The 12,857-nt window shown below is 41.0% G+C and overlaps 1 protein-coding gene across 1 annotated transcript in view; it reads left to right on the plus strand.

The window, feature by feature from the left end:
• ech1 (enoyl CoA hydratase 1, peroxisomal) overlaps window positions 1-11,288 on the plus strand; it is an 18,617-nt gene extending 7,329 nt beyond the window's left edge. Inside the window, exons 5-9 of the mRNA XM_048618282.1 lie at window positions 896-960; window positions 3,064-3,134; window positions 5,972-6,043; window positions 9,888-10,038; window positions 10,850-11,288. Of these exons, the coding sequence (XP_048474239.1) occupies window positions 896-960; window positions 3,064-3,134; window positions 5,972-6,043; window positions 9,888-10,038; window positions 10,850-10,954 (464 nt within the window). The 3' untranslated portion in view covers window positions 10,955-11,288. The remainder of the gene's footprint in view (window positions 1-895; window positions 961-3,063; window positions 3,135-5,971; window positions 6,044-9,887; window positions 10,039-10,849) is intronic.
• Window positions 11,289-12,857: the final 1,569 nt, after the last annotated feature.

Consider the following 12,857-nt stretch of genomic DNA (forward strand, 5'->3'; position numbering starts at 1 on the left):
CTGCAGCTATGTTGCGGATTGACAGATGAAGCTGCAGCTATGTTGCAACATACTTTAATAATAACCGTCAGAGAGGGCCACCTGCTATCCCAGCTCAATATGACCCACCTTTGTGACAACCTACACTGAACACTGTCAGTGTGTTCTAAACTGGTCAATTGCCATTGGTTTCCCAGAGCAGTAGAGGGTAGGCAAGATCCAGTGATTCAAACATCTCCGCAGGCTTTTTGGTTTTGGACACATGCCAATATGGAGGAAGGAGGAAGTTGCTCATTGCCATCAGTAAGTAGGTTTATATTGAGGAGGTTAATGAGACTGTTTCCCTGCTCTCTTGCTGTGTCTCTTTGGGGAGCTGAGACTGGAATGTTGCTGGTTTGTAAAAGGCCACATCATCTCAATATAATAGAGTGTGATCTGGGTTGGAACAACCTAATGGTTGTTCACAGTCTCTGCCGTTTGCAATAGAACCTGGATGTGAATTGAAGGATATAATCTTAAGGGAGCTTATTGGCCAGTTATCTCACTGTCTCAAAAGTAGTTAATTTATGTACAGCCGATAGTTCAATGGTTTGAATTGTTTCCCTTCTTTAACTCGCTTACTTGGTATCTGTGGATTAGGAAGTGGGGAAGTGAGAGTGTGATGAAACTAACTCGTCAGAAAGTGGCGGGGGGTGGGTGGGGTGGGAAGATGCTGTGCAACAATTCATGGCCAATGTTCCCTGTCTGAGAGAGAAGAACAAAAAGAATGACTGGCAGCACAGGCACTGCCTTGGAGTAACAGCTCCAATCCAAATGTTAACCACGTTCTGCCAAATCAGCAAAGTTTAAATACCTACTTGAACCACATGCACACTATTTTCCACAAAATAAACTGAAAGGGTTCTTTCCTTTACAGGTGTAGATTTGATTACTGCCTGTGACATTCGGTTATGCTCTCAGGATGCCTATTTCCAGGTGAAGGTGAGAGCTTCCGTTTAATAAGTTCCTTTTTCAGCTATCTTATATTAAAGACAGTTAGCAAAACATAACAAAACAATGTTTCAACTTATTTCCTGACGTTATCCGTTCCAGAGACTCAAGTCCAGGCAAATTACTCTTCTAACAAATCTAACTGACTCCTGACAGTTTCTTTGCCATGTAGAGGCAGTTTGATGAGTCCCTTCCAAATCTCCAGTATGAATTTTTCACAAATCCAAGAACTTAAACTCTGTCAGTTCTAATAATCTGCAGATTTCTAACCAAGCCTTCCAGGTTTGGAAGTTTTACAAACTAAAACCCTCTGCTGAGATAATTGTCTCCTGAATTGCCCTGAATGTATTTTTTTCTTTATTCATTCACGGGATGTGATGTCGCTGCTAGGCAGCATTTATTGCCCATCCCTAATTGCCCAGAGGGCAGTTAAGAGTCAACCACATTGCTGTGGTTCTGGAGTCACATGTAGAACAGACCAGGATGGCAGTTTCCTTCCCTAAAGGGCATTAGTGAACCAGATGGGTTTTTCCAACAATCGATAATGGATTCACGGTCATCATTAGACTCTTAATTCCAGATTTTTATTGAATTCAAATTCCACCATCTACCATGGTGGGATTCGAACCCGGGTCCCCAGAACATTATCTGGGTCTCTGGATTAACAGTCCAGCAATAATACCACTAAGCCATCACCTCCCCTGTGAGGAGAATACTTAGAGGAGAAAAGCTAAACTTGCTTCTCAACTCATCACTGTTTTCTGAACTGAATGATATACAAACTTGCTGAAGACTTGATGCTTCTGAACTGAAAACAAAGATACCGGCCTTTTGAGTTTGCTCTAATTGTGATAAACACAACGATATAAACAGCTTTCTATTGACACCACAGGGGTCTGCAGTCATCTGCATTCTGACAAAGTGCCGAATTTAATCACTGTTCCAGAAGGACACTCCGACCTTCCTAATTGGTTTTTAAAAGAAAACCCTTCATAGAAGTGACAAACAAGTTGCCTCGATTTTCAAAACCAATTTCCAAAAATTATGTTAAAGTATAGAGTTGTACACTTTTCATCATATGGTGTCTCAGCAACATATTCCAGTACCTATTAACCTCAGAATTTTCTCAATGTCTGTATTGTGTACATGGACAATTACAATGGGAATAAGCTTGAGAAACTTGTTTAGCCAAGAAATATGATACTCCAGATTCATAGTACCAGTGTGAAAGTATCACCTGGTGCATTAATATCCTTCTTTGATTCTTTGTGCTTTGATTCTTTTGAGTTGCAGTCCCCAACCTGGTGGAGACAGAACCCACAATCAAAGCCTGTGATCAGTTTCAGAACAAACTCTGGCAAAATTATTCCCCAACTGTGTCATATATTGAATAAATTAAAGACGGCATCTCCATCCTCACATCCCATTCCTGAAAACTCCTTCCTTCCATAGGAAATTGTCAAGTTTATTCAGAAGGTACTGTCTCAAACTAACTGCCACCATCAGTAATCTATTCTAGGGATAACTAATTGTTTGTGTTGTTCTCCAGCCATTTTCCACTTCAACTATTTCTGAAAGTCTGCAGTGTCTGCTGTGGCTTGTTGTGTAGCACTTGCACTTCTGAGTCAGAATGTTGTTGCTTCAACTCCCACTCCAGAACTTGATAGTGTAACCATAGTTGACACTTCAGTATGGGGGATTGAGGGAGTGCTACGCTGTAGGAGGTGCTATCTTTAGAGTGAGTTGTTAAATTGAAGCATCTTCTGCCCCTCAGCTAGTTATAAAATATCCGAGGTTACTGTTATGAGGCTGCGTGCCCTGGTCCTTATTTATCCCTGAACTGCAGCTTATGATTGGGTCATTTACTTCATTGCTATTTGTGGGGTCCTACTCTGCACATTATCTGTCATATTTCCTACGTCTCAATGCTGTTTATATTTCAAAAGTACTTCTGAACTGTTTGGAACATCCTGAGGTGGTAAAAAGCAGAATAGTGAAAGCTTTTAGTGTTGATGAATATTTATGAGTAAGTACTGCTTCACGTTTGCTGAATAAAATTGCACAAATTGAAGCCTATCCTTTCTACCTGTCTAGGAAGTAGATATTGGAATGGCAGCTGATGTAGGCACTTTGCAGCGACTGCCCAAAGTTATAGGAAATGCCAGGTAATTTTTTTTTTGAAAGATGTTCTTTGAAAGGGTGTGGGCATTGTTTGAAAGGCCAGAGTTTGTTGCCCGTCACAAATTGCCCTTGAGAAGTTTCTGGAGAACCACTGCTTTGAACTGACACAGTTCAGTTGGTGTAGGTTCATCCACAGTGCTGTTGAGAAGGAAATTCCAGGATTTTGTCCCAGTTACAAGTTTATAAACAGCAAGACGAGTAACGCAAGCAGACTCTTGAGAGGTCCAGTCTCTGCCTCTGTTACTACACAATTGCATTCCTGCCTATTTCTTTGTCACCATCTTTCCAAATATTCTTCATCTTCCTTTATTTTCTCCTGTTCTCCTATTCATTCTCTGCTTCCTTGCTCTATCTGACTTATACTTTAGTACTGCCCTTCTGTATGCTGATTACCAACTCTGCTATGTATAATAACAAAATAATAAATAATAAAAATGTTTTCTTTGAAAGAAAACAGATCCAGGTGAGAATGACACAGGAGTCACAGAACAGAAATAGGCTACTGGCCCAACAGGTCTGTGCCACCGAGCCTGCTCCCACCACTTTATACCTAACTCTGTCCACAAAACGTTTTGTATCTTTTTTCCTTGAGTCTGTATTTATCTTCTATTTACATAACTTCGTACTGTTCACCTCAACCTCTGTGGGACAATGTTCAATTATTACTTCCTGAAATTTCTCCTGAATTTCCTATTAGTTTGATAATGACAATTTTAGACTAATGACATTGTGTTAGCTGTTACTCAGTTGGTGGCACAGGCTAGGTGTTTCAGCTCCTACTCTAAAATTCTAGGTTGAGAGCTAAGGGAATGCTGCACTGTTGGAGGTGCTGTCTCTCAAATGAAATATGAAATTGAGACACCATCTGCCCTCTTGGGTAAATATACAATATCCATTTTGAAGAAGAGAAAGGGTTCTGACCAGTGACCCAGCTAATATTTAGCCCTCAGTCAATACCAGTGAGAAAACAAATAATCTTGCTGTGTGCAAGTTGGATACTTTGGCTCTTACAACAGTGATTGTAGTAATATCTTTGCAGGATAGATGAAAACAACTTGTAGCATTTGAAAGGTAATGTCAAGCTAAAATCAGTTTACTTTGGTAGATATATACAAATGGCCACAAAAGGGTGCTACTATACTCCTCCCTCCTTAACAAATATGTTGCACAACGTTCAGAATTCTGTATAACTTGCATATATCTCTTGTTTTCCATTTATTTACAAATCTAATTTAACCACTGGTTTCCCTTTCCTAAGGTGATCTTGACGCAAACTTTCAGGGAAAGGAATTTGACCTGTCTTGGCTTGTGACTTGTCTTTTCTCCAGGTTAACGGAGTCTAAAACTAGAGGGGCATAGGTTTAAGGTGAGAGGGGAAAGATTTAAAAGGGACCTAAGGGGCAACTTTTTAACACAGAGGGTGGTGCATGTATGGAGTGAGCTGCTAGAGGAAGTGGTGGAGGCCGATACATTTATAACATTCAAAAACATCTGGATGGGTATATGGATAGGAAGGGTTTAGAAGGATATGGCCAAATGCTGGCAAATGGGACTAGATTAATTTAGGATACCTGGTTGGCGTTGGACCGAAGGGTCTGTTTCCATGTTGTACAGCTCTATGACTGTGTGGCTGAAGGGAAGTTTTCTCTAAAAGAACTTATTTTGCCTTTGACCTGCAGTTGAATTTTTCCTTTCATCAGACGTGTCAGACTGACTCTGACTTGGATCTGAACTGATTTCAGGAACAATTGTGAAACCACGACCGTACAATTATCTATGAAATAAAAGCAAAGTGCTGGAGAAACTCAGCAGGCACAGAAATTAAGTCATAACATTAACACTATTTCTGTCTACACAGATGCTGCCAGACTTCTGAAGTTTCTGCAATGCTTTCTGTTTTTGTTTCAGATTTCTGGCGTACGCAACAATTTCCCAGCAAAAAAAATGATCCTCACAATTCCTCTACTGGCTTGTTAGAAGCTTCCCAACCCCAATGTTTTCAGCTAGTGTCGCCCACAATCCCTACCTTGTCACCAAATGCAATATATTTGCAGGACAGCCTGAAACAATGTGCAAATACATGGAGAGTGAACATCAAACTGGAACTGATTTATTCTGGTACATACATACATGCAAGGGCCAAAAGAGGGTGCTATTAGTAATATTGGCTGTAAAGAGCTTTGGAATGACCTGAGATTGGGAAAGATACCTATAAATACAAGCCTTTCTTTAGGATTCCTTGTTTTAAAGCATCTCCCACTGCCACTATCTCATTCCCAAAAGGATTAAGCATTGTCCAAGTTTCTTCTCTCAAATCAATATGCTACTAAACTGAAGTAGGATCCAAACTGATTGGTCAATGTCAGAGGCACAAATGATCCTGTAGAATGGCAGCTTGTTTCAGTCCGAGGCAGATTCTCTTTCCCATCAGAGTCAAACCAAGTAGCTACCCAGAGACCGGAAAAGACTAACTCCATCCTTTCTGCCACTGTTGGGAAAGCTTTGTGGTCCAAATCTGGCTGTAAATCAGGAACAAAAACAAAGTTGCTGGAAAAGCTCAGCAGGTCTGGCAACATCTGTGAAGGAAAAAGCAGAGTTAACGTTTCAGGTCTGGTGACCCTTCCTCAGAACCATTCTGAGGCAGGGTCACCGGACCCGAAACGTTAACTCTGTCCATTGGTTTAGGGAAGGTTGGAATTTTCAGTACTGGATGTATTTGCTTTTAACCAGCAGATATATTGGGGTTGAGGGGGGTGTGAAATGAAAGTTGAGTTAAACTATGAATGGATTTATGATCTATTTTTCCTATTGTCTTTTCTAGTCTGGTGAGCGAACTGGTTTATACAGCGAGGCAGTTGATGGCGGATGAAGCACTGAGCTGTGGTCTGGTGAGGTAATCTACCTGGTTCCATATTACATTCAACCTTATGTCAAACTAGTCACTGTGTTTATGACCTGTAGGTGCAAAGTTGCAGGCTTCATTGCACTATGACCTTGTTGTACAGCCTGCTCCTGTTTGCTACTCACATTCGTACCTCTGACATATCCAGGAGCATCTTCGTCAGGCACCAGAGCTCTGTTAACTACTCCTCGTAGAAGAGAAGCTGAACTAGGTCACCCAGAGCCTTAGCAGGTTAATACACCTCATGCTAGCCCGGTTCACTGATGGCTGTCAGACAGCAGTAGTTTGTAGGTTTATTGCCTATTCTAAAGACTTGAGCAGAGTTTCCAGACCACCACTTTCAGTGTCATGATGAGGGAGCCTTGCATGGTCACCTTTCAGATCAGATTTTAAATCGGAGATCTGTACGCCCTCTCCAGTGGAAGCAAAAGATCCCACTACATTCTTTCAAAGAAGGCCAGGTGAGATAATCCAGTGTTTAGCCCTCAACTAACATCAACAAAACAGATCATCTGGTAATCACATTTGGGGATCCTGCCTTGTGCAAATTGCCACAGTTCCTATTTTATAATATTGGCTACACTTCCAAATACTTTTAGGGAATTGTAAGGTCTTGAAAGTCCACATAAATGCAAGTTCTATCTATCCATTGGGTTCTAAAACACATTCCAAAACAAATGTGCATGAATATTCTGGCTCCGTAAGACTGAAGCCAAAATGACAAGGGTGATGTATGAGTGTAATATAACAGCAGGTCATTATAAGGACTAATAGTATGATGTCTCCATCTGTTAGCGAATAGGTTGGTGCAGTGAGTGCCATTGCTCACAGGTTTTAAAAGTGTATCCATATGATTGATTTATTCTCATGTTGGGCTTGATGTTGAACATTATCTGAATGTTCTATGTTCCACAGTGCTCAGCAGAAGTATATTCCAGTGATAAGGAAGAACTGTAGGAAAAGAGAGAGCCAGCCATGGATGTCTAAGGAAATAAAGGAAAGTATCAGATTGAAAAAAAAACATACAAAAAAACAGAGTAGTGGGAAACTAGTAGACTGGGAAATCTTTAAAGGCCAACAGAAAGCCACAAAAAAAGTTATAAAGAAATGTAAGATAGATTATGAGAGTAAACTAGCTCAGAATATAAAAACAGGCAGCAAAAGTTTCTGTAAATATGTAAATCGTAAAAGAGTGGCGAAGGTAAACATTGGTCCTTGAGAGGATGAGAAGGCCAATTTAATAACTGGGAATGAGGAAATAGCCAAGACATTAAACAGTTATTTCGTGTCGGTCTTCACAGTGGAAGACACAAATAACATGCTGAAAACTAATGGCAAGAAGGCTATAGCAGGCAAGGACCTAGAAACTATCATCATCACTAAGGAGGCATTGCTGGGCAAGCTAATGGGGCTAAAGGTAGACAAGTCTCCTGGCCCTGATAAGATGCATCCCAAGGGTACTAAAAGATGTGATGGGGGAAATAGCAAATGCACTAGTAATTATTTACCAAAATTCACTGGACTCTGGGGTGGTTCCCGCAGATTGGAAAACAGCCAATGTGACGCCACTGTTTAAAAAAAGTAGACAAAAAGCAGGTAACTATAGGCCAGAGATAGTAGGAACTGCAGATGCTGGAGAATCCGAGACAACAGGGTGCAGGGCTGGATGAACAAGTATAGGCCAGTTAGCTTAACTTCGGTAGTGGGGAAAATGCTTGAATCTATCATTAAGGAAGAAATAGCAAGACATCTGGATATAAATTGTCCCATTGGGAACACCCAGCATGGGTTCATGAAGGGTAGGTCATGTTTAACTAATTTGGTGGAATTCTTTGAGGACATTACTTGCATGGTGGGCAATGGGGAACCTGTGGATGTGGTGTATCTGGATTTCCAGAAGGCATTTGACAAGGTGCCACACCAAAGGCTGCTACATAAGATAAAGTTCCATGGTATTACCGGTAATGTATTGGCATGGATAGAGGATTGGTTGACCAGTAGACAACAAAGAGTAGGGGTAAATGGGTGTTTTTCTGGTTGGCGGTCAGTGGCTAGTGGTCTGCCTCAGGGATCAGTGTTGGGACCGCAATTGTTTACAATTTACATAGATGATTTGGAGTTGGGGACTAAGTGTGGTGTGTCAAAATTTGCAGGTGACACTAAGATGAGTGGTAGAGCAAAATGTGCAGAAGACACTGAAAGTCTGCAGAGGGATATAGATAGTCTGAGTGAGTGAGCAAAGGTCTGGCAGATGGAGTACAATGTTGATAAGTGTGAGGTCATCCATTTTGGTAGGAATAACAGTAAAATGGACTATGTTTTAAATGGTAAAAAATTGCAACACGCTGCTGTGCAGAGGGACTTGGGTGTCCTTGTGCATGAATCGCTAAAAGTAGGATTGCAGGTGCAGCAGGTAATTAAAAAGGCAAATGGAATTTTGTCTGCCATTGCTAGAGGGATGGAGTTTAAAAATAGGGAGGCTATGCTGCAGCTGTATAGGGTCCTGGTGAGGCCACACCTGGAGTACTGTGTGCAGTTTTGGTTTCCTTACTTGAGAAGAGATATACTAGCACTGGAGGGGGTGCAGAGGAGATTCACTCGATTGATTCCAGAGTTGAGAGGGTTGGATTATGAGGAGAGACTGAGTAGACTGGGATTATACTCATTGGAATTCAGAAGAATGAGGGGAGATCTTATAGAAACATAAGATTATGAAGGGAATAGATAAGGTGGAGGCAGGGAGGTTGTTTCCGCTAGCAGGTGAAACTAGGACTAGAGGGCATCACCTCAAAATAAAGGGAAGCAGATGTAGGATTGAGGTCAGGAGGAACTTCTTCACCCAAAGGGTTGTGAATTTGTGGAATTCCCTGCCCAGTGACGCAGTTGAAGCTACCTCACTGAATGTTTTTAAGGCAAGGCTAGATAAATTTTTGAACAGTAAAGGAATTAAAGGTTATGGTGCGGGTAAGTGGAGCTGAGTCTCAAAAAGATCAGCCATGATCTTATTAAATGGCGGGGCAGGCTCGAGGGGCCAGATGGCCTACTCCTGCTTCTAGTTCTTATGTTCTTATGTTCCCCATTAGGTCAGAGGGCACTTGCACTGGCTGTTGTGACACTGAGCTCCATGTACTAAGATCTTGGTCTTGATCTGAGTTATTGCATCTCAGCTGAGACAGCAGTTGTCCTTGGCATTGTGTGTGGATTTTAGTGGATCTGTGCTTTGCTGTCATGCCACGTGTTTAGATAGAGCATCAGACCTCATGTGAAGAATGGCAACTTGAATAGAGTACTAGAGGCCTGTCAGGCGTTTGATATAGTTCTTAGGGCTAAAGGGATCAAAAGGTATGGGGAGAAAACTGGAACATGGCACTGGGTTGATTGATCAGACACTTGAATATTGAAAGGCAGAGGAGGCATGAAGGGTCAAATGGCCTACTCAGTTCTTATTTTCTATGTTTCTCCTTTCAGAACCTATCACATTAAGGATGGTGATGACAGCTGTCCACAGTGAGGTGTGAAATGAGATTTGCACTGTATTATCTCATTTCAATTTGATTGGCTGAGGACCATTATGTTTGGATCTAATGAGGCCTGAAACCGAGAGATAATTACCACTATCTGTCAGCCTTCTTTTGGCAGGGTACCTGCATCAATTCCAGATCTTGTTGATGTTAGATTTGACTTTGCTTGCCCCTCTCCCTGCCCCAAATAATTTGGTAATGTTCCAAAGCACACTGACCCCTGAAGAATGTACACTGAAGAATTGGCATGTTGAACTTTGCCAGTATGAAAAAGACTAATATCACAAGCTTTCTTTCTTTCATCTTGTCTGAAGCCGAGTCTTTGAAGACAAAGAAGCCATGTTGGAAGGTGCCTTCGAGATGGCATCCGAAATAGCTAGCAAGAGCCCATTGGCAGTGCAAGGAACGAAGCTGAACCTGATTTACTCTAGAGACCACTCTGTTAAGGATGGTTTGAACTATATTGTGAGTATGAGACAAATGATTGAGGTTGAAGTAAAGGGTCATTGGACAGCATTGCAACAGGAACAACTTGATCTCTCATCCCCTCTCGATTGGTGTGTGCATGTGAGACAATTAAAGATTGCAATGGAATTTCCACGCGAGAGGTATTTTTGAATATACCATGAACACCTTGAATTAAACACAATTTTATTGGACTCAAGTAACTAATATTGCTGCTTGAAATCTCCACATGGATATTCAAAGAAGAGCCTGTGCTTAACCACTTATTCTGTTTCTGTGGGGACACTTTGAGTCTCCCATGAGAATATTCCAGAATATTGGAAGTGCATAACCCAAGGTCATGCAGTTTCATAGTGAACATGAACTAACACAGCCTATGTTTTGAAAGCTGAAAGTGCCTTTTAATTTCAAAGACGCAACAGGATCTGGGTAGACCATTTCCGTCTATGTATTGTTTTCCCTGTGTCCATCCACATCTTTTAAAGTAAATGCCTGTTGGATGAACAGTACTATTCTCCTCTTGGTGGATTTGGAGCCCGTGGCACTGTTTCAAAGTGGGCAAGGCATCATGTACTTTTTTTTTTGTATTTTTTTTCTCATTACTTATACATCCCCATTGGCATTGCTCACCAGGATTGAGATACTGTGAACCATTTGATAAAGTATTTTTGATGTTTGAGGTGACAGTACCTCAGCTAAATAAATTCCCACACATTTCGATGGCAATTATTCATTCTTAGTACTCTCTCATGATTTCCTTTCATTAACAATGAACAGGATTCACTGAGGCTATCTCCTTGTTTCCCTCCAGGCCACATGGAACATGTCAATGCTACAAACAGATGACCTTATAAAGTCAGCCCAGGCTGCAATGGAGAAGAAGTCCCCCAAAGACGTGCCTTACTCCAAATTGTGATGGAAAAGTTTCAACATATCTGTTCTCAACTTGCACAAGTAATTCCTCTAATTCTGATTTTGAAAACAAATAAACTTACAGAACATTGCCTACTAAAAAATTATTTACAATGCAGCTGCTATCGGATCATTCTTACATCCTGTGATTTTATTTGCCATTGTTTTCGGCTTTTTGGTTTGTAAATCCTTCAGTAATCATGGTAATCGTTACAGGGAGATTGAGGCATAGTGGTAATGTCACTGACTAGAAATCCAGGGAACATGGAATCAAATCTTACAACAGCAGCAGGAATGGAATTCAAATTCAATTAATAAAATTTGGAATTAAAAAGTCAGTCTCTGTAATGGTGATCATAAAATTGTAATTGATTATTGCAAAAACCCATCTCGTTTGTGATGTTGTTTAGGGAAGAAATACGCTTTCTACCTGGTCTGGGTCTACATTCAACACTAGACTCTCAATGAATGCAGTTGATTCTTACCTCTCCTCTGAAATGGCCTAGCAAGTCATTCATTTGGGCAACAAATGTTAGCCTACTCAGCAACGCCCACATGCCGTGTAAGAATATGAAGAAGAACAGTAAATGTGAAAGTCATCACTTTTAATGTAATAAATATTAAACAATAGGTCCTCTTGTGGCGCAGTGGTGGTACTCCTACCCCTGGACCGAGGGGCCCAAGTTCAAATCCCACCTGCTCCAGAGGTTTGTAATAACAGCTTTGAACAGATTGATTAGAAAAATAGGTTAAGGGTTAAAACGAAGGTTCTTGTGGCAGTGTAGTGTCCCTACCTCTGGGCCAAGTGGCCTAGGTTCATGTCCAATCTGCTCCAGAGGTATGTAGTAACACCTCTAATAGGTTGATTTTTTAAAAAAGTGTTAAATCACTTACAGCTTTGGAAAGGCATGATGTAGAAATAAGATGTTGAAAGTCCACCCAACTTTGTTAATTTATGTACAGTCATGATAAATTTTTATCCGTCAAGTATTGTTGCTAAATTATTTAACAGTCATTATTTCATTGTTGCTTATTGGCATTTGCTGTGCTCAAATTAGTTTGCGTTTTCCTGCATTACAACAATGGTGATGCTTTCAAACTATTTAATTGTAAGTTAAGGATTTTGGAATGTCTTGAGGATTTGAGACAATATAAATGCAACACCTTCCTTCCTTTCTTGCAGTTCTTGTTCTTACTAGTTACAGTTGCTTTCATTTCCACTTGCCTATTGAACAGTTCTTCCATATTAAATTGCTGCTGTGAACCTTTGTTTCCTGACCTGGATATGACAGAATGAAATGTTTTCTTAAGTTTCTGAAACATGAGCAATATCACTTCTTGTCCTGGCCAAGCAACTTGAAGGAAGAACATGAGGGAACCGGTAGCTCTGAAGTGGCTGGAGGAGATGCATGTCGAAAGATGATGGCCCCTGAGATTTTCCTTTGCAGAGCAGGTAGTGGTAAGTGAACTTTCTGAAACAGGTGCAGAATTTTCATGGAGAAAGGAGGGCATGAGAAATACAATAGTATGAAGCTACTTATGGAGGCATTCCAGAAGCTTACAATCTCCCATCGGGCTGGCCATCCTGGGATTAGAGGTATGTTGCAGCTGATCCAAGTTTTCCAGTAATACAGAGTCATACAGCATAGAAACAGATCCTTCAGTCCAACCTGTCCATGCTGAACATAATCCCAAACTAACAAAAACAGAAGTTGCTGGAAAAGCTCAGCAGGTCTGGCAGCATCTGTGAAGAAAAAATCAGAGTTAATGTTTCGGGTCCAGTGACGCTTTCTCAGAAATGGCATCTGATGATCTTCTAGATGTGGATGTTGGTTGGAAGGTAGGTAAGGACAACAGGAACCCTATTGCTGTTGCGGGAGGGAAGAGATGGGGTGAGGGTGGAAGTG

Source organism: Rhincodon typus, chromosome 39 (assembly GCF_021869965.1).
Source record: "Rhincodon typus isolate 14 chromosome 39, sRhiTyp1.1, whole genome shotgun sequence".
Taxonomy (NCBI): Eukaryota; Metazoa; Chordata; class Chondrichthyes; order Orectolobiformes; family Rhincodontidae; genus Rhincodon; species Rhincodon typus.